The sequence below is a fragment of the Microtus oregoni genome, unplaced genomic scaffold, assembly GCF_018167655.1.
Source record: "Microtus oregoni isolate MIOR12 unplaced genomic scaffold, Mior012 000002F_ref0000024, whole genome shotgun sequence".
NCBI classification, from domain to species: domain Eukaryota; kingdom Metazoa; phylum Chordata; class Mammalia; order Rodentia; family Cricetidae; genus Microtus; species Microtus oregoni.
Window position 1 is genome coordinate 87,278,143 of NW_024543061.1, and position 21,421 is coordinate 87,299,563.

The window sequence follows — 21,421 nt, forward strand, 5'->3', positions numbered from 1 at the left end:
TGTTCGATTGTGGTAGGGAGGCCACTGTTGGTTCCCAGCTGCTTAGCCCCAAAATCACCACACAGAAATTCTATTAAATCATTGCTTGCTTCTTATTGGCTAACTCTTGCATATTAATTTAATCAATTTCTATTAATCTGTGTATTGCCACGTGGCTGTGTCTTAGCAGCTAATGTTCTGGCATCTGTCTCCAACAGGGCTCCATGGCTTCTCTCTGACTCTGCCTTCTTTCTCCCAGCATTCAGTTTAGTTTTCCCCACCTTGCTCTGTTCCCCTATAGCTCCTTTATTAACCAACAATATCACAGCATACAGAGGGGAATCCCACATCTTTCCAAGGGAGGTGTCGGATGGAAAGCAGAATGGCCTGGAGGTGTCGGGTGGAAAGCGGAATGGCCGCTGCTGCACATGAGCAGAGTGGAGGGCAGATTCCAGGTGTCTGCCCAGGAAGCCCAGAGCTTAGGGTCTGTTGGTAAGTGAGACACAGGCATACCTTCTTCTATAGGTGTGAGGTCAGTTGTAGCATAATCCAGAAGCAGCTTTTGAGCAAATTAGGGTTGTGTGTGGGAGTATTTGGAGCATTCCCTGTCTATCCTTGCAGCACTATGTAGGTTAAATATTCCAAGTGTCTTTCTCTGTGTTCCTAAATGTGTCAGGAAACTCGTCCAGTCTGGGCTGTGCTCCTTGTCTGTGTGGTTTGAAGCCTGACCATTTGGAGTGGGAAAACCGATTGGTGTGCCCTTCTTGGGGAAGACTGTGTCTCTGGCTGTCAGCACTCCTGCTGCCTGTCGTGGGCTGAGGTGATGGAGGAAGGTCATTGGTTAAGTAATAAAGAAACTGCTTGGCCTCATAGGTTAAAACATAGGTGGGAGGAGTAAACAGAACAGAATGCTGGGAGGAAGAGGAAGTGAGCTCAGACTCGACAGCTCTGCTCTTTGGAAGAGAGACACCATGCTCCCCTCTCCTGGTTAGATGCGATAGCTCTGCTCTCTGAGACACACGCGATGAAGCTCCGACCCAGGATGGACGTAGGCTAGAATCTTCCCGGTAAGCGCACATTAATAAAGTGCTACACATTATTAGAAATGGGCTAGTCCAGGTGCGAGAGTTAGCCGAGAAGAGGCTAGATATAATGGGCCAAGCAGTGTTTAAAAGAATACAGTGTCCGTGTAATTATTTCAGGGCATAAGCTAGCAGGCGGCCTGGGTGCTGGGGACGCAGCCCCACCACTCCCCACCACAACACTGAGGCCCCGCCAGCTTTCCGCCACCCACCTTAGGCTGTTTAACGGTGTTGTCCTTGTCTGGCTCATGTTTAGTTATGTTGGTGAGACTTCATGGTTGTAGCTTCTGAAATTAGATGGAGACCATTACAGAAAGCCGCAGCCAATCAAAATGCAGAGTTGTGGAGCGCAGTCCCAACTGATCCATCTGCAGTACAACTCCTGTATGGAAGGCTCAGGAAACGTTGCAGGGGATCAGGGTGGAAAGTGTCTAAGAGCCAGAGGACCAGGAAGTTTACTGTGGAGAATTACTGTATTTTGTAAATGCGTTAAGAGATAAAATTAGCATATTAAAAACCCTTTTATTTATGTTTATAAATTAAAAACAAATACCTTCTTAACTGTCTTTGAAAAATTCCTCAGTAATGGACTATTTAGCTGAAAATCAATATTTAAAATAAAAATCCCTAGTGCAGTTGGAGTTCTTGAATAACCCTCAGATAGTTGAAATGATGGTGTTTGGGAAACACTGCAACCCATTTACTTCCCACTAACCCTGTAAAGTGTGACTTTTGGGGGATAAACATGTATTTTTTTCCTACCTGGACCGTGCAGTGTCTTTGAATGGGGAATAAAGGTACCTGCCTGCAGTCTTACTGCAGAAGCTGCGTGGGAAACAGCTGCCCGTTGTTCCAAAGATGCTTGAGTTGCGTGGGGCTTCCAGGACCAAGAAGTTTTGTGGAAGCAAGGTGTTTGGATTGGACTTCACAGCCTTTGTCCCTTGGTTGACTCTCCTTCCTTCTGTTCATCCCAGAGTGATTTATAGTGCTGCGGAGTGAATTTCATTTCCACTGAATCCTTCCTTCTCTGCCACACCCTGCAGATGCTCCATCGGGCAGAGCCCTCATCTGCTATCCCCGCAGATAGGAGCTCTGACCGCATCGCTCTCTGTGGGCAAAACCCTCACCGCATACTTCAGTGTACATACTTCAGTGTACAGTGCTTAATTTTCTTCTTCTTTTTGATACAGGGTCTTACTGTGTATCCCTGGCAGACCTGGAACTCTCAAGAGATCCACCTACCTCTACCTTCTAGGTGTTGGGATTAAAGGCATGCACCACCATGCCAGGCTTTCTGTTTGGCGCATTTTGTGTTTTTATAAGAGGAGATTTATATATGATTAATGCTCATAGGACTGTCAGAGCTGGTGTGTGTGGATAGTGTAAGTTTGCAGAGATGTTCCAGAGTACAGTGATTGGAACAGGGCTGGATAACGCTCACAGGTTGTTGCTCTCTTGGGACTTACTTCTTCCCAGTGGGAGATGGGTGCCCCGACCTTGTGGCAGAGTAATGCCCACAGCCCATTTTCAGCCTTTACACAAAGAGAAGAAAATGAATCTGGTTGTTGTGCAGGAAGCCTTCTGAGAAGGTAATCTCTATTTCTTGAGTGAGCTGAACACCAAGCAAGCCTGCTGCTCTTCTGGATTTCTCTCCAGTAAAGAAAAATTCTTGCTCTCAGATCAGAAATTGTTTTCAATTAGACTTCTGCATTAAATGCAGCATTTGGGATTGTAATCTAGATTCTTTGACATCTGTTTGAAAGATCAGGGAGTAGTCTCGAGACAAAGACAGTTAAACATGGATCTTTTCCTTAACTTTTATTTCACTTCCACAACATAAAAAGTGATGAGCTACACAGGCCAAACTGCATCCTGACTCCAAAGACAGAGTCCTATCTCCACTCCAGGCTTGTGGTTTCTGGTTGTCCGTGGTCTCAGTCTGAAAATCCAGCGCCGAGTGTTTGCAGCCAGCACAGCTGTCCTGACAGAGGTTCACACAAGGAAACGAGTCCAGCTGGGCTAACGTTATAGGGGCAGGAGAGGCTGGAGCGCAGTGCTCTAGGGAGGTGGTGATGATGCTGTAGTTTGTGCTGCGAGATTTTTAAACATTGTGGAAAAGCCACAGCCCTTGAAATAATGAAGCCTCTTCCCTCTCTTCTGAAGCCCAGGACGTTATGGCAATGATAGTTATAATAAATTAGTCTATTTTTGGAATGATTACTCTGTAGTGTTCTTCACAGAGCTAGGAGACAGTTCATGGCTTGTCTGCAGTAATGTTAGCCCTCCAATCAGGAGGATTCGTGGCAGCCACGTGCGCATATTAGGAGAGGACCTGTACACAGTGTATGGCTAACCCGTTGTCGATTCTGTCAGCACATTTGTGACAGAAGTCTTGGTAAGCCAGATGCAGGGCTTCCCGCTTCAGTAATGAGCCCTCAAATGAGCAGAAATCAGCGTGGTAACAGGATAGCACGTTAGCTTGTCAAGAAAGACACAGTCAGCATCTTGAGCGAGGGAAGGATTGCTTCCATGTTTACTTCATGCAACTTGCGTTTGAAAAAAGGTTCTGAGAAGCACACAGAGGGTCGTGACCCAGCTGCCAAGAGGATGAAGGGAAGGCATGGCCTGCAAGTCTCTGGAACTTGAGCTTGACATTTGAAAGTATTTGTTAAAATGGCAGTGGAAAGTCCTTTTCTACCTCTTTATTATATTTCTTATAAAGCAATGAGAGGAAGCCCCTGTTCAGAGTACCTGTCTTCTTCATTTTTATTTAGAAAGTTCGTCAATATTTTGTGAACTTGAATGAATCCTGGGAATGTTAGTGGCTGGTCACTCACAAAATATTCCAGGAGCTGGAGAGATGAGCGGTCACTCTGCACCGTGTGGAAGGACCATGAGGAATATCTCAGTTGGGAGCGGCAGCATGTGTCTGTAGTTTCAACACCACGAAGGCAGAGGCAGGAGAGACCTGTCAATCAGTGGGCCAACCAGTTAAGCTGAATTGGTGAGCTCCAGGTTCAGGGAAAAGCTCTTCCTCGGAAAACAAGGTGGCGAGAGACCGAGGAAGATCCTTGTTTTATGTGCCCTCCTGTTAAGGCCATCTTGCTTACGGTATACTGTTGATGTATTAGCCCTGGCCCAGCTGGCAGCAGTGTCTGAAGAAACCTGGCATCAGTATTTTGTGCTTGACTTTGCTGGCACTAATGAACACAAGACAGCCCTAGGGGCCTTACGGGCCACCGTAGGCAGTGACATCATCAGTAACAGTGCTGAATGCTGAAAATACCATGGAAGTGTCAGTTGTCCACAATGCTGCCATGGAGACAAGATTGTCATTTTGTCCTAAATGTTAGACCACGCCACATTTTCTTTTTGTTACATATTGGCTTTTAAAATAATTGTGTGCTTTCTCTGTGTGATGTGTGCACATGTGCCCACAGAGGCCAGGATCAAGTGTCATCCCCTGCTGTTAGGAGGTTGTGAGCCAACTGACATGGGTCCTAACTGGGGTCCTTTGGAAGAACAGTAAGTACATGCTGGTTACTGCTGAGCCATCTCTCCAGCCCACTGAAGTTGGAGGTTTCTCTCCCATCTACCAGTTCCCAAATAGCTACTCTGAAGCTTAATATTAATTACAAACTGTTAGGCCTATTAGCTCAAGCTTATTAGCTAGCTCTTACAACTTAAATTAACTCATTTCTATTACTCTACATTTGACCATGGGCTCATGGCTTGTCACCTCACATCTTGCTTTTGGCAACTGCTGGCATCTCCCTGACTCCGCCTTCTTTCCTTTCCCCCTGTATTCAGTTTGTCCTTCCCACCTAGCTATATTCTGCTCTACCATAGGCCAAAGCAGCTTCTTCCTTAACCAGTGGTTTTTATCAGTTTGTTTTGGGGTGATTATAGAAGCTCCTGGTGTGTTGACTTGGAATTACAGATGATTCCTGAGTAAGCAGTCATATAAGACTCTGTGGTCTGAGAGGACTCTGGGGTTGGCTGGTGCTTGGCTTTTGTCCTCACTTTACAAACTTGTGTTGGTGGAAGTACCCTTCAAGGGTCTTCTGCTTCCTTATCCTCTCACACTTTAAAACCTGTTCTTTACTGCAGCTGTTAACCCTGACAGCATTAGCCTTCCCTTACCTCAGTTTACACACAGTCCCTGTACAGTTTCATGAAGCCTAATCCAAAGGCATATTACAGGTTTATCAGAATATTTCTCTGTCTTATGGATATATTACTGTGAGGCCTGTTCTGTACTCAGCCAGTTCTTAATATTCACATTTTTAATTATGACTGTTGTGAAACCATATTGAAGGGTTGGGAAGGTGCTGCACGGTGGTAGAGCATTTACCTAACACGTGCACCTGCAGGCCTGAGATTGATTCCCAACCTTGATAAAACTGGCACTAAAGCGTATACCCAATGGTTTGTAATGGTTTGCTTTCACATGTTTAATTTTTATGTTTGAGAACTGATTTCACTTTGTAGCATAAACTGGCCTGGCACTGACTCCATAGCCTGGATTGGCCTTGGATTTGCTGTGCCACCTGTCCCCACACTGTCCCCAATTGTGTTTTTAAAGGCAGACGTCAGTGATCATGGTTTAGAGTTCAGTGATGTCTGGGGTGGTGTGTGTGTGTGTGTGTGTGTGTGTGTGTCAACATCTTAGTAGGGGTGGAACTTGAGAATGTCGGTCAACAAGGTCTGTGTAGAACGCTTAGTGGGCAGATCTTTTGCTAGAAGAGCTGCCTTTCCACATTTAGAGTGGGGTGTATTTTTTTTTAATCTAATTTGCTGGCCCAGCACAGTTTGAAGGAGCAGTTTTAAGAGGGAAAATGGGTTTATTTAAAGCAGGTATTTCCCGGCGCTCAGTGACAGGCATTTTTTCTTGGAATTACAGATAAATCCTTCCTTTTGTCCAGGGGTTCTTAAAAGTCAGGCTTTAGTCCTTCCCCTCTTTTCCTAGTGTTTGGGCTCTGAGCAAGCCAGTCAGCTCTCTCTGTTAGGGTGGTCCTCTGTTAGGGTGGTCCACAGGACGGTAGGTGGTCATTCTGTCCGCACACACAGGACTGTAGGTGGGCATTCTATCTGCACACACAGGGCTGTAGGTGGGCATTCTGTCCGCACACACAGGGCTGTAGGTGGGCATTCTGTCCGCACACACAGGACTGTAGGTGGACATTCTGTCCGCACACACAGGACTGTAGGTGGTCATTCTGTCCGCACACACAGGACTGTAGGTGGGCATTCTATCTGCACACACAGGGCTGTAGGTGGGCATTCTGTCCGCACACACAGGATTATAGGTGGGCATTCTATCTGCACACACAGGGCTGTAGGTGGGCATTCTGTCTGCACACACAGGACTGTAGGTGGACATTCTGTCGCACACACAGGACTGTAGGTGGGCATTCTGTTTGCACACACAGGACTGTAGGTGGACATTCTGTCTGCACATACATTCTGGAGAACTTTTTTTTGTTTTTGACATGTGTTTGGTTCTTAGGATTTTTTTTTTTTTAAACCAAAGAAATAGTTTTCTGAGTTACTAGTCTTTGGGTTTGTCTAATGATGTAAGAAACCGGATCCAGTTCAGTTCAGTGGTATCCGGGAAGTGGCTCCCTTGGCTTTAGCATGATGGGCGGGAAGAGGCAAGAAGTCGGGCCTCCCTGTGAGCAGGCAGGGCTGTGACGGCACAGCAGAGCTCATCGTGACAGCAGTTAGTGCAAAGGGGTCTCACCACCGTCACTTACTTAGACAAAATGACACACACTAACTTTCCCTTTATTATTTCGTTTAAAGTCCATTTTGTATTTTATTTACGTTTTTTAGTTTGGACAGAACTCCAGTGTAAGACAGCCCTCTGTTTGTCTTTGTTGGTTTGAAAATGGATCAGCCACGCCTGCCTGCGTTGGGAGCTGCAGCTCCATGTTCACCTGCTCTTGCTGCTGTGGCAACGCTGCTTCTTACAGAAGACCCAGAAGAATACCCGTGTGCGCACGTCTTGTGTGTAGCAGAGATGTCTGTCAGTTATCTTTGCTTTCCTATTGATAATTGGCTTATTGTTAGAGAACAAACGAATTACTTTGAGGGGTGGATTATAAGAACAAAAATAATTCCTTCTCTTGCATTTTTCTCTCTCCATATTCCTTTCCAGGGAAATAAAAATAGACTCTTTAATCTGATTTCTTATCAATAAATGGGGAAAATAAGCAGACAACTCCCAGTCACTCAGTCGCTAATTCAAAAGAACAGACAGTTCCAGAATGAGGTCCAGCCTGGTGTGCTGTGAGCGGAGTGTGATGGGCTGATTGACAGGTGCTCAGATGCTGTGCAGGTGCTCAGGTGCTGTGAGCAAAATGTGATGGGCTGATTGACAGGTGCTTGCAGGTGCAGAGTTTAGAAACCCTGCTTCCTGGGAGATGCTTCAGAGACAGTTTTCCTTCAGCTCCGCTGGGTAAACAAATTTCCATGGTGAGCTTTGGATATTTTAGCAATGGTTATATTGTGATGACTTGTTTAATTGTGGTTGCATTATCTCTAAAAGGGAACTTAGAAAGGCTTACCAAGTCAGTGCGAGCGTTTGATTCAGGCCGGCATTTGGCTGGGGTGGCATAGGCATCGTTTTCTAAAGTTTGTCCAGAGTCTCTATGCTGCTTCTGGGGTGCACAGCAGCTTCATTCCCAGAGGCAGGGAAGGTTTGCAGAATGACCACGAGCAAGGACAGAGAAGGAACGCTGCTGGTCTTGTTCTGTGGAGTCCTGTGACTCCTCCTGCTGACCCTGGGGTCGCCCTGCTCCTGTGGGTATAAAGGGAGATGCCTTACCTCAGTGGTCTGTGGGAAAATCTTTTCTTTCTCTCCTTAAGCGACAACCTGACAGCTGTCCTGTCTTTGAGCGTGCACAGGGGTTTCAGTCTGGTTTCTGCTAATAAAGGTATTTCCCATTTGTTAGTCTGTTTACAACTTGTGCTCTCTCTGTAAGAAGGGCCGGGTTTTGGTGGTGGTGTGCTCTATTCACGTGCTTGTAACATAGCTTTCCAGCTTACCATTGATTGCAGCTCAGACTCGGTTGAAGCTGTTCCAGGCCAGTTGTCCTCAATTTGCAGTGGTGACTTACACTATTTTTTTCAGTTTATGGCATAATTTCTGTGGTAATGTTGGCCCTGGGAGATTTGTCCTTAATGCCAAGGGTCGGTATTATCCCTCATGTTTCCTTAGACACCAGCTCCGCACTTGGCTCCTTGTCCTTAACGAATATTTTCACTGCGGTCTGATCCAGGCCTTCCTATCTGCTGTTCATCTAGCATAGCAAGCATTCCTGTTTCCTTGTGATACAGCCATCACTTCGGCGGGATTCTGTCGTGGGAACTAGCCCTTTCACATCTGGTTTGTTTTGTTTTCTGCTTTAAAACCATGTTCCTGCATTGCTGGTTTCTTTTGCAGGTGATGGTGGTTGGGGTGTGGGGGGTGTTAAACCTGGCACTTTCTGTGTGCTCCTCAGATACTGTGCCCCCAAGCCGCACCCTGAGCCTGTCCATGCTGTTTGTCAGAAAAGCCCAGGTGGGAAGATGGGGAGGTGGTCTCGTGGTTGGGAGCAGTTGTTCTTAGAGAGGATTGGAGTTTGGTTCCCAGCATCCCCTTGGTGCCTCACAACTGGCTGTCACTCCAGATCCACAGGAATCTCAGCCCCTCTTCTGGCCTTTGGGGGCACCTGGCACACACACAGTGCACATACATATGTTAGGCATAAAAGAAGGTAAACCTAAAAAACTTTAAGAAGAAAAAAAATCACATTTTGACTTACGGTAGATTTAGTGTAAATTATTAGAAGAATTATTGTCGGGCCAGGGGCTGGATGTGTAGATACAGTTCCGTATAGGCTTCATGGACGGCTGGGCCAGGGGCTGGATGTGTAGATACAGGACCGTATAAGCTTCATGGACGGCTGGGCCAGGGGCTGGATGTGTAGATACAGTTCTGTATGGGCTTCATGGACGGCTGGGTCAGGGGCTGGATGTGTAGATACAGGACCGTATAGGCTTCATGGATTGAAGGCGTAAGTCATAAACAATGTCACACCAGTTTGGAATTATGATTAATAGGGTGGTATTTATTTAAAGGGGAAAAAACTTACAGATCACCGTCAGTCCTCTGCGCAACCAGGAAGGGAGTCTAGTCGCCAGCGGAGCAGGAAGTGAAGAGAGAGAGGAGAGGGAAGTGGCCGCTTTTTTAAAGGGAGAGAGACCACGCCCCAGTGGGCTGGTATCTCAGTGGCGATAGGCTGTAGGAGTGGGAGGACCTCCCGTAACAATGGACGGCTGGGTCAGGGGCTGGATGTGTAGATACAGGACCCTATGGGCTTCATGGACGGCTGGGTCAGGGGCTGGATGTGTAGATACAGGACCGTAGAGGCTTCATGGACGGCTGGGCCAGGGGCTGGATGTGTAGCTACAGGACTGTATAGGCTTCACGGACGGCTCTATGGGGTGACTTTGTCACTGGCTGCTCCCTGTTCTCACCATTAGCTAATGTAAACTGCACTTTAAATGACTCATCTGGAACTTAGAAGACAGTGTTATTAGCTTAGAATTTGTGAGCACAGGAGTGCTGCATGTGTGCTTGCATGTGTGCGTTGTATGCATAGGGTGTTATCAATCAATGGCAGGTGTGCATGCGTGTGTGTTGTATGTTCGGATGTTATCAATCAGTGGCAGGTGTGTGTGCATGCGTGTGTGTTGTATGTTTGGATGTTATCGATCAATGGCAGGTGTGTGTGCGTGTGTGTGTGTTTTATGTCTCGGATGTTATCGATCAATGGCAGGTGTGTGTGCGTGTGTGTGTGTTGTATGCCTAGGATGTTATCTGTCATTGGCAGCTGTCATCCTCTATCACCCTCCACCTACTTTCTATGACAAGGTCCGTCACTATACTGGGAGCTCGTCTATTTGTCTGGCTGTTGCCTGTCTCCACCTCTCAGCACTGAGTTACAAATGCTCATACAAATGTATGCTGTGGTCGTTTTACCGAGTAGCTGTCTTCCCAGTCTCTGCATTGGAGGGCAGTTTTGTTTTTGAAACAGGTTTGTAGTTTTCAGCTCTTCGTCTTGCAGTAAAGGGAGCCAAGGACAAGCAGACCCTTGACATCGCTACGCTGTAGATGGCAGTGAGAATTCTAGTGGTGGGGATTGAGCACAGAGCTTGTGACATGAGGGTTTGAATCCCATGAGGGGTCCCAGGTTGCGTTGCAGGGAGTAGGAAGAGGAAGCTGTGAAGACCCTGAGGTAACTCCATTGGTGATACCATCAGACCCAGAACTTCTGGGAAATCACACTGCATCCATGAGAGAAGAGGGCAGTACCATCTTGCTGGCTGTATGAGTATTGTCCTGGCTTTAGAAGCTCACGAAGGGTCTAGGGATGTGGTAGATTTCTGTTGCTACTGGAACAGCTGACCCACCAACTGAGACTGCGGGAGCCAGCTGTGTAGGGAGGCTCCACGCCATGCACATTTAGCCCCTCTACACAACCAAAGGTCCTGCAAACTGTCTCCTCTGCAGAGAGGGTGCCGAGAGAAAAAAGGAACTTAGAGGAAAGGGCTCCTCATTTTTCTGCCTTTTACCTGTAGATTTATCTTTTATAAAGTACTATAGAGGAAGGAATTTGGTTTTTGTCTTTGGTCTTCCTGGTTCCATAGTTTAGATATTCCACTGGTTTGTTAGCAGATTTTGCAGATGGTACAAAGTTATAGAATCATTGTTTTGTTTTATCAAACTGCTCTCTTGGCAGAATCGCTACCTGACCCTTTTGGTGCATCAAGGACTCCTGGTCCTTTCAAGGTGGACGCCCCCTGTTTCTGCTCAAAACTTTCTGTGTTCCTCTGATGTTAACCTGAGAAAATTGACCCGCGTTTTCTGAGAGCTAATGCCTGTGTTGATTTGTCAATTAACAGTTGTGAGAGGGAGAACATTGCATTTGCGAGATAGAACATATGCTTTATGTCACAAGTAGTTCCTTCTGGTAATTAATTTCATATCGGAAAGTTATTTTATTTGGAATAAATAGATATTTTCCAAAAAAAGGAAAAAAGTAAATTTGAAATTCTAGGGGCTGTAATGTAGGGAATCTTCAGTTACACTAAAAATGCAATATTTGAATAAAATTGAGTTTAACAAGTTGCAAACATTACAGAAAAATATGTAGTTTGGAATTTAAAAGCAATTTATTAATCTTTTCTTGACTATTTTAAAAAATAGGAAATTTGATATCTTACGGAAACAGACAAGCTTGACCCTTTAGTTTCCTTTAGTATGATTAAACTCTAGTAAATACTTCTTAGTCGAGATCCATCTCCTGTCACAGACAGAGGAGAAGATAAATTTTCTTGATAGCATAGACTCTCCCCATTTTGATGAGTTATTTTCTTCCTGCATTTGAAAGCCCAGATTCTTCAGCCTATGTAACATCCTTACTCAGTGTCAAACTGTATTAGAATTTGTGGTCTTTGCTTTGAGAGAGCTTAATGAAATCTTTTTGATTTATGAATTTCTAATTTTCTTTAGAAACAAAAGGAAGATAGATGATAAGGCAGACTGGTGTGAACTTGCCTGGACCTGTGCGCGGCTCTGTGGGTGGTGTGGTGGCTCTGTGGTGTGCGCACGTGCTGCCTTCACAGACGGTGATGCTGTCTCATATGTAGACCCACAAGTTACCCACTCTTTTTTTTACTCAGTGCCTTTGCCACCATGGCCTCTCCTACTTCAGCCCTTTCTCGTCCCTGTATGGAATGTGTCACAGCATTCTTGAGAGTAGTGCCGGCTTCTTTCTCCACATCCCGTGTTCTCCCAACCTCACCCATGCAGACATTCTACAGCCATCTCTGCAGGGCCAGGTCTTGTTGAAGGCTCCTGTGGAAGGGTAGTGCTCCATGTTGTCTGCCTACGGTGTGACTGTCTCCACTTGGTCTTCCCGTGGAAGGGTGGTGCTCCGTGTTGTCTGCCTACGGTGTGACTGTCTCCACTTGGTCTTCCCGTGGAAGGGTGGTGCTCCGTGTTTTCTGCCTACGGCACGACTGTCTCCACTTGGTCTTCATTGCCTCTCAGAGGCTCCACCTCATGTTCGTTCCCTTTCCCTAGCAAGGATCCCAGCAGTTGCATTAGGGTTCACACTGACTCCAGGATGGTCAGATCTTATCTCATCCAGTCATATTGGATACAAGAATGATGACTCAAACCACGTCTTTGGGGGTGTGTCACTGGTGAGACTGCCAGTCACTGCAAGTCTCAAAGCTGGGATTTTAGAATGTTGAAATACATGAAGTGTGGTGATATTTTCTTTGTGATCTAACAAATAAAGCTTGCCTGAAGATCAGTGTGTGGAGCTAGCCTCTAGTTAGCCTTAGAGGCCAGGCAGTGGTGACACACACTTTTAATCCCAGCATTTAGGAGGGAGAGGCAGATGGGTCTCTGTTGAGTTAAGGCCACTCTGGGCTACATGAGATTGATCTAGTCTAAAAGAAACAGAGGCAGGGGTAGCTCACACCTTTAATCCCAGCACTAGGGAGGTAGAGACAGGAAGGAATGTTGTTGGGGGGAGAGAGGAATATAAGAGAGAGAAGCTCATTGCATTCAGTCTGAGGACATGTAGAGACAGGATACCCTATGTGGTCTGAGGACTTAGTAGAGGTAAAAACTAGTGCCTGGCTGCTCTGCTTCTCTGATCTTGCAGCTTTTACCCCCTAATATCTGACTCCGGGTTTTATTATTAAGACCAATTAGAATCACACTACAGTGAAGCCGAATGATAATATTGTGGGCAGAAACACCCAACACAGACCAGTAGCCAAAGCATGAAGAGGTGGCTTTTCTTGCTCGGCTACTTTATAACAACCACAGGTTAGCTATCTGGAGAAACTTCCTAGGCGCTCCTGCCCTTGAGGCTAAACTACAGGAAACGTGCACCCCCGGAGAAGCCGTGCAGCAACAGCATTTACAGTGAAGTTTGTATCCATAATGGTTAGAGTGACGTTTTTAGGTGTGTTGTGTGCACAGGTATTTGTGTGTGTGTGTGTGTATGTCTGTATGTATGTGTGCACATGTGTGTTCATGTGTGTATAGAGCAGAGGCCGATGTCTGATGTCTTCCTAAATCACACACAGTGATTTTGAGACGATTGTCTAGCAAGCCCCAGCTCTGGGATTGTGGGGACACTCCAATACAACCAGGCTGTAATGGACGCTGGGGCTTGAACTTAGGTTTCAGGCTTGTCCAGCAGAGGCTTCAGCAGTGAGCCACCCCTTGCCTGGGGACTGTGCTCCCATGTTAATTGACTGAATGCCACCCTCTGATCCCCCAGCAGGGAGGGAGATCATGGTGACTGCTGCTCTGTGTCCCCTCTTTCTCACCTTCCCTTCCCCCCTTCTTCCATCATCATCCCTTACCCATTTGCCTCCTACATCTTAATGTTCGTTCTTTTCTCACGTCCATTTCCATCCCCTCTTTGCTTTGCTTGGCTTAAATTAGTTTTAAGCTGTCTTCTCAAGGACCCACCTTTGAAGAATTTAGCACCCCAAGTGGTGCTAATGTGATGCCCAGTGGCTTCCCTGGAAGCTGTGTTCTTCATTGGCTCCTCGTGGGGGAGGAGCCAATGAAGAGCCTGAAAGCCTGCCATTGGACAGACGAGCCTCTGTGCTTAAGGAGGGAGACAGGGGTTTCATCTTCGTTCCTCATTTGCTAACTTATGAATTGCTTAGTTTTGGTTTAGATATGGATATGAGGTTGTCAACCTTTGTAAATTAGCATGTAGGAAAATGAGCTACTTTTTTCTGTGCCTCTGCAAGGAGATTTGGAGTTCTCTATACAACCATGTCTTCTATTTGTCAGTTAGTTTTGGAGGAATTTGTTCTAGTGTCGTCTTTTTGGTGAGCAGGACTCAGCAAGGCCCTTCTAAGCTTGCAGATGGAATGTCTGCAGTGTGTGGAGGCAGCCCTTAGTGGTCAAGGCTGTTCGGTCAAAGGAATCCTGGGGATTTGTGTTACCATAAGCTGAGGGGACAGGCTTACCGAGGTCACAACATAGATGCTGTCACAGCTTTGCCAAGGAAGTTTGCTTCTGTTTGTGTTTCTGCCTGATACTTTCAGACTGGTCCTCAGATCTGTTATTTCTGTCCACTTAATATTTGTCTGAAAATGAGATTTTGAGACCCATGGGAAGATTTCTGCGCTATAACTTGTTACCAGGTGTATAAAGAAACCCAAGTGCCAGATGTCTCTCAGCCTATGCCTACACTCTCTGCAGGGGGTAGGGAGTCCTTCAGTGACTCTCAGCGTATGCCTACACTCTCTGCAGGGGGTTAGGGAGTCCTTCGGTGACTCTCAGCCTAAGCCTACACTCTCTGCAAGGGGTAGGGAGTCCTTCGGGCTCAGCCAGACCTGATGCCCTTGTCAGAAGGAAGCTGAATATGGTGTTCAAGCCTGAATCCAGCACTGGATAGGCAGAAGGAGGAATGATGTCAGTTGGAAACCAGCCTGGGAGACTGTGTAGTGAGTCCTAGGTTATCTAGGCTATCGAGGGAGACCCTGAAGGAATGTCTTGTGTCACTGAGAAGCATGCAGGTGGCGTTGCATTATATCTCTTTGTTTGGACATGTGTATGATGGCCTTGATGTGAGAGCCCCCTCTATATGCTATGAATATATTTTATCACCATTGGTTAATAAAGAACCTGTTTTGGCCAATGGCAGGGCAGAATATAGCAGGGTGGGAAATCCAAGCAGACATAGAGAAGGAAAGAAGACGAGTCAGAGGCGCCATGTAATCACCCAAGAAGCAAGAGGTAACAAACCACAAACCTCGTGGTAAAATATAAAATAATAGAAATGGGTTAATATAAGATGTAAGAGTTAGTTAATAAGAAGCCTGGGCTAACAGGTCAAACAGTGTTATAATTAATGTAGCTTCGGTGTGATTATTTGGGTTCTGGCAGCTGGGATACGAGAGTACAGTCTCCATTTACATGGCCTGAGCTTTCCTTGCTCTGGTTTCCAGTAGGCCAACCTGGGTGATCCCCAGACCACAGCAGGACCTGGGTGATCCCCGGAGCACAGCAGGACCTGGGTGATCCCCAGAGCACAGCAGGACCTGGGTGATCCCCGGAGAACAGCAGGACCTGGGTGATCCCCGGAGCACAGCAGGACCTGGGTGATCCCCGGAGCACAGCAGGACCTGGGTGATCCCCGGAGCACAGCAGGACCTGGGTGATCCCCGGAGCACAGCAGGACCTGGGTGATCCCCGGAGCACAGCAGGACCTGGGTGATCCCCGGAGCACAGCAGGACCTGGGTGATCCCCGGAGCACAGCAGGACCTGGGTGATCCCCGGAGCACAGCAGGACAGCCTCCTCCGAGCCCTGGGCTTTCCCCTGCTGTCCCATGTGTTGATCTCCCTCTGTGTGGCCTGAAGTTGCATGTGCGCCTTCTCCAGGGGAGCTGGTTATGACCTGTGGCTTCAGAGAAAGTGCTGGTCAAGCCTGCACTGGAAAAGTCTCAGTCAGACGGCGCCATCACTTTCAGTCCCAGTGGGCTCTTTCTAGACTGAGTCCTCTAAGGAACCTGGGAGGCAGGATCAGTTACCCTAGCTTAGGTGGAGAGTTTCTTTGTTTTCCTATTCCTTACCAGCCTGTCAGTCAAAGGATGGCTGTGCACCATCTGTGTGGCAAAAAGTTGGTGCGGGAGGTCCTTCTGTATATGTGCTGCTTTTATTGGTTAATGAATAAAGAAGCTGTTTTGGGCCTGTGCAGGGCAGAACAGAGCTAGGTGGGGGGAAATAAACTGAATGCTGGGAGAAAGAAGGTGGAGTCAAGAGAAGCCATGGAGCCTCCATAGAGGACAGACACGCTAGAACCTTGCCAATAGGCCACAACCATGTGGCGATACATAGATTAATAGAAATGGGTTAACCAAAGATATAAGAGCTAGCTAAAAATATGCTTAAGCTATTGGTCAAGCAGTGATTCAGATGGCAGTTTCTGAGTGATTATTTCGGAAGTCTGGGCCAGGAACGACCAAGCAGCCTCCAGCTACAAAAGGTGGTCTTTCTCTGCTTGGATTAATTTATTAGAAGGGATGCATATGAGTTTTAGTAGGCTTGGCAGTGTCAAAGCATAAAGGAGATATGGATTGAGAAATAATTTATAGCTTGGGTATTGGAGAATGAACCTTAGGTGAATCACACTATGGTAGTTATGCAAATGTTGCTGCTGATTATGCAGTTCCCCATTTATGTATGTATCTATTCAGTAGCTAGTCTTTGAATCCCCAGTACATCTGCCTCTGACGCATAGGGGAGCCAGGTGACCTGGGAAGTGGGAGCCCAGACTGCGGCACTCCTGTGAGGACCTTTCTGGACATAAGGAACTAAAGAATGAGTGTTGCAGGATTGCTAAGTGTGATCAAGGTGTCTTATTTTCATCAGAAGGAATAATGGAAGACATAAAAGCCTGCATGTTACTGAATTTTATGAAGAAAACAAACCTGATTTTGGAGAAAGTACTCAAATACGTCCACTTTTTTTTATATATATATTTTTTGAAACAGAATGTCACTATTTGGCCCTTAGTTGCTTGTCTTTCACTATGTAGTCCTGATTGGCTTCAAACTCACAGAGAGCCTCTCTGCTTGCCTTTAGATGAACTTTTATCCAAAAAATCAAGCCAGCTAATCCGATTCTCCTCGATGTCACTTGCAGACTCTGTGCTGCAAGCCACGGGGTATAAAAGGAAAGGTGGTCACTTTATTACTACTGTGGCACAAACCTGAAGAACAAATTATACATTCAGTTTCCTTTTTCCTTTTCAGGAAAAGCATAAGCAAGAACTGGAAGACATGAGGAAGGCTGGGCACGAGGCACTGAGCATTATTGTGGATGAGTATAAGGTAGGTGCAGGAGGTTCTGCTCCCTCTGCAAAGCCGGGGAAAGCTTTACTCTTGTGCATAGAGTGCCACAACGGGTCATAGAGAGGCAGACACGGGTCATAGAGAGGCAGACACGGGTCATAGAGAGCCAGACACAGGTCATAGAGAGCCAGACATGGGTCATAGAGAGTCACACACGGGTCATAGAGAGCCACACACACACGGGTCATATAGAACCAGACACAGGTCATATAGAGCCACACACAGGTCATATAGAGCCACACACAGGTCATATAGAACCACACACAGGTCATATAGAGCCACACACAGGTCATATAGAGCCACACACAGGTCATATAGAACCACACACAGGTCATATAGAACCACACACAGGTCATATAGAACCACACACAGGTCATACAGAACCACACACAGGTCATATAGAACCAGACACAGGTCATATAGAACCAGACACAGGTCATATAGAACCAGACACAGGTCATTGGAACCACACACAGGTCAGAGACCTCTCATATAGCTTTCCATGTTTGTCAGTCCTCTTCACCGTCGTACGCTGGCTCTACACAGCCTCTGGGAGGAAGGGTTGATTTTGGCTCATGGTTTTGGAGGTTTCCTTTCACAGTCTGTTGACTCCTTGCTTTGTTTCCATAATAAAACTGAGTGTCATAATGAGTGTGAGTGGCAGATGTTCACTTGATGGCAGCCCAGGAGCTGAGGCAAGGGAGGGGTCTTAGAAGGACGTGTCCCCAGAGACTTACTTCCTCCAACTGCCTCCCTGAGGTTAGGTCCACCATTATCAGTCATTTCCAGAAGATCTCATCATCTGTCACTGAGGTTTCACATAGGAGCCTTTGCGGAACAGTTCAGACCCCACCACACCTTATTTGGTGACCAATCCACTGAGTGTATTGGCCATTGAAAGTGTACTCACTGATGACAGAGTTACATTTGTGAGCCTCAAAACTTTTGAGACTATCGGCAGGTGAAGTGTAATGCAAAACACTATGTAACGAGTTAATTGCCTAGTGTCTCTACCTCTGATGTGGCTTTACCTGTTATAGGAAAAATGTTATAATATTTAAGTGAAATTGAAAAACTTATATGCTTTTTAAAAATTAGCTAAAAGATTTGTGTATAATTAAGTAATAACAGATTATGGTATGTCATATCAGTGATAGATAGTATAGCTGGTATGAAATTTACCAAAAGACAGTCACATATCTCCTAAAACTGGAGCTGCAGGTGGCTGTGAGCAGCCATGAGGGAGCTGGGAACTGAGCCCTGGGCCTCTGCAAGAGCAGCCAGGGCCCCTAGCTGCAGAACCACCTCTCCAGCTCCACAATATTCCTTCTTCAACAAGCGTGTTTGTATCATTCTCAACACTGGTAACTAATGAGATAATAAATCATATACCTTTTCATAGTACTCTTTGCCAATGCCATTTCTGAAGAAGGCTGGCTGAGACCTGCTCGTTGTATCTGCTTATCTACCATAGTCACGTCTTGCCCTTCGAGTAGGACTGAAAAGTTCCAGCCTGCTCCATCGTGATTTAATGAAGAGTTGGGAATTAATCAAATGGCCTACAGAGTGTCCCTGACCCCGAACTGCCCCCTCTTTCCAGTCAATCCCTTTCAGTACTACCCCCTCCATCCACCCCCTACCCCATCCCTTATGTTTCCATCCCGGGAGATCCACATGTCCCGCCCTGGGCCATCCTTGTTATCTAACTTCTCTGGGTCTATGGATCGTAGCATGATTATCCTTTATTTCACAGCTTGTGTTCACTTATGAGTAAGTACACGCCATGTTTGTCTTTCTAGGTCTGGGTTACCTCACTCAGGATGATTGTTTTTTCTAGTTCCATCCATTTGTCTTCAGAGTTCCTGATGGCATTAGTTTTAACAGTTGGGTAATGCTCCTTTGCTAAAATCCATTATTTGTTGAGGGTCATCTTTTGTTTCCAGGCCCTGGCTATTATGAATTATGCACTGACTTTGAACATCTTTTCTCTTAGGATCTAGCACAGTGGAGCGAATGTAAGTCCTGAAAGGCCCTAGAGTCTGGTAACTGAGCACAAGCAGCAGAAAAGCTTCTCAATTATTTGCTCATTCGGTAGTCATGGAATTCTGTTGTCTTGATGGAGTGCTGCCTCCGGACCAGCAGTTCTGAGAAGCGCAGAACCTCTGCCAGGGACACTGATACCGTGTCTGCCTTTCCTAACTCAAGTGGCCATGCCACCCTGTGCTTTTGTTTGAAGGTGACCTAAGCAGTTGTCTATGAATCAGAGCGCTGTGATTTTATAGGGCATGATAAATACCTTGTGTTGCTTGTCAAAGGCACATATTCTGGGGTGGGTATCTTCTTGGGAAACTAAACCAGTAGGTGTAGCCAGGGCCTGTGTCTGTTTTTCAAAGTTACTTCCCCGAAGGACCTGTGTGCTGTGACTGTCTCCATTGGTGTTCCCTTGTCTGTGACTGGGTTTGGCTTCAGCTTTCTGTTGTTATTATCTGTGTTTTTATCCCGTTGACTAAACTGTAAGGGTATGCATCCACTTGTATGTACACATGTGTGCGTATACATATGTGATTTTACAACAGGATAAATTCAGAGAAAGTGAGTATAGGAAGAACTAATCCTTGTTCTTGAGAGTTAAGGGGAAAAGAAACATTTGAGTTTTAGTTGTAGCTCAGCGAGCAGGATTTGATTTACACAAAGATGGTTTCTAACGAACTCCAGCCTTGTGCTTTTGGAGTCAGAGCTCTTTGTGGAGGAGGGCCAGTGTACCAGGAGAGAACCAAGGAAAGTCATGCATGGAAAAAGGACGGCATTTACTGACACAGAGGGACTGTGTGGTGTCTGTCTTGACTTGTCTGTAGAGAGAGCACCTTCTGCACAGAGCTCCTGCTTTCTGTTGCTCTATTCCCAGTTTCTCACACCTTAGTCTAGCACAGGCCCACCAGTACTGGAGGTAAGGTAATTTTCAGTGCTAACCGCACCTCAGAAACGGTTTTTCTTTTTTCCCTAAGTAACTCTCGGGAAGAATTTTCCAAGGAAGTACTTAGTTGACTCAGTGTGTTGAAATCCAGTCTCTAGCTTGTTCTAATAGCGCTGGGAAGTTCTCGAGCCACTCAAGTCCAGCGTGCTGCTTTTACTTATCTCACTCCAGCTCGGCTCATTAAAAAATCCCAGCTTGACACAAGTAAGATCTGAACATGTTCTTTTGCTTAAAATTTTTGTTTTGCTACTATATAGAGGATATTTTTTTCAATTGCAGCCCCACTCTTTCCCACATTATTTTTTGTTTTTAACTTAAACTTAGCATAGGATTTACTTAAAGAGCAGTCATTTTGTAAAAGACTTTATTTTGCTATTCTTTTTTTTTAATTTATTTATTTATTAAGGATTTCTGCCTCCTCCCGGCAACCGCTTCCCATTTCCCTCTCCCTCCCCCGATCAAGTCCCCCTCCCTCATCTGCTTGAAGAGAATCAGGGTTCCCTGACCTGTGGGAAGCCCAAGGACCGCCCACCTCTATCCAGGTCTCGTAAGGTGAGCATCCAAGCTGCCTAGGATCCCCCAAAGCCAGTACGTGCAGTAGGATCAAAAACCCACTGCGATTGTTCTTGAGTTCTCAGTATTCCTCATTGTCCGCTATGTTCAGCTAGTACGGATTTATCCCATGCTTTTTCAGTCCTAAGCCAGCTGGCCTTGGTGAGATCCCGATAGAACATCCCCATTGTCTTAGTGTGTGGGTGCACCCCTCGTGGTCCTGAGTTCCTTGCTCGTGCTCCGTCTCCTTCTGCTCCTGATTTGGACCTTGAGATTTCTGTTCGGTGCTCCCACGTGGTATTTTGCTATTCTTAAATACAGACTTAGAATTTCATTCTGTAGAGGTTTATAAGTTGTTTTCTTGTCTAGCTCACCTTGTTTAATTTTGGAATTAAAGTACACTCTTTTGCTATTGTTTAAAAGATTTAGAGGACAGTGTGCTATCTCAGTGGTTTGCATCCTACCCAGAAACATTTAATATCTTTTAACTAAAAGGCTTAGTCATATTTCAGATCACATTCGACAGAAGTGTTAAAAACTTGACTTTTTACCTGCTTCATATGTGAAAATACAGAGTTTGGTTTTTGTATTTCTTCAGAGAGGATGCCTAAAAAGTTATAACTGTAAAAGTGTGTTGTATTTTTTGGCTTATTTGTGAGTGGCTCAACATTTTCTGTATCATTTTTTATTTTTGTGACATGAAAATGAGATGCTGGCCAAACATCAGGGACAATTTTTATGCCTCCAGTACTGGTACCTTTTCCCTCCCCAGTTTGTTGTTGGCTTACACTTGGCCAAGAAGCGGTCATTTAAGAAACTCATTTTCTCGCTGGGTGTAGGAACACTCAGGATTCCGAGGTAGGACAGTTGTTGAGTTCCAGGCCA

The 21,421-nt window shown here is 46.0% G+C and overlaps 1 protein-coding gene across 4 annotated transcripts in view; it reads left to right on the forward strand.

Annotated features, from left to right (window-relative positions):
- Window positions 1-21,421, forward strand: part of Ccdc91 (coiled-coil domain containing 91) — a 172,628-nt gene that overhangs the window by 67,779 nt on the left and 83,428 nt on the right. For all 4 annotated transcript variants that reach the window (XM_041639198.1, XM_041639192.1, XM_041639216.1 and 1 more), the window contains one exon: window positions 16,912-16,989. In XM_041639198.1, the coding sequence (XP_041495132.1) occupies window positions 16,912-16,989 (78 nt within the window). The remainder of the gene's footprint in view (window positions 1-16,911; window positions 16,990-21,421) is intronic.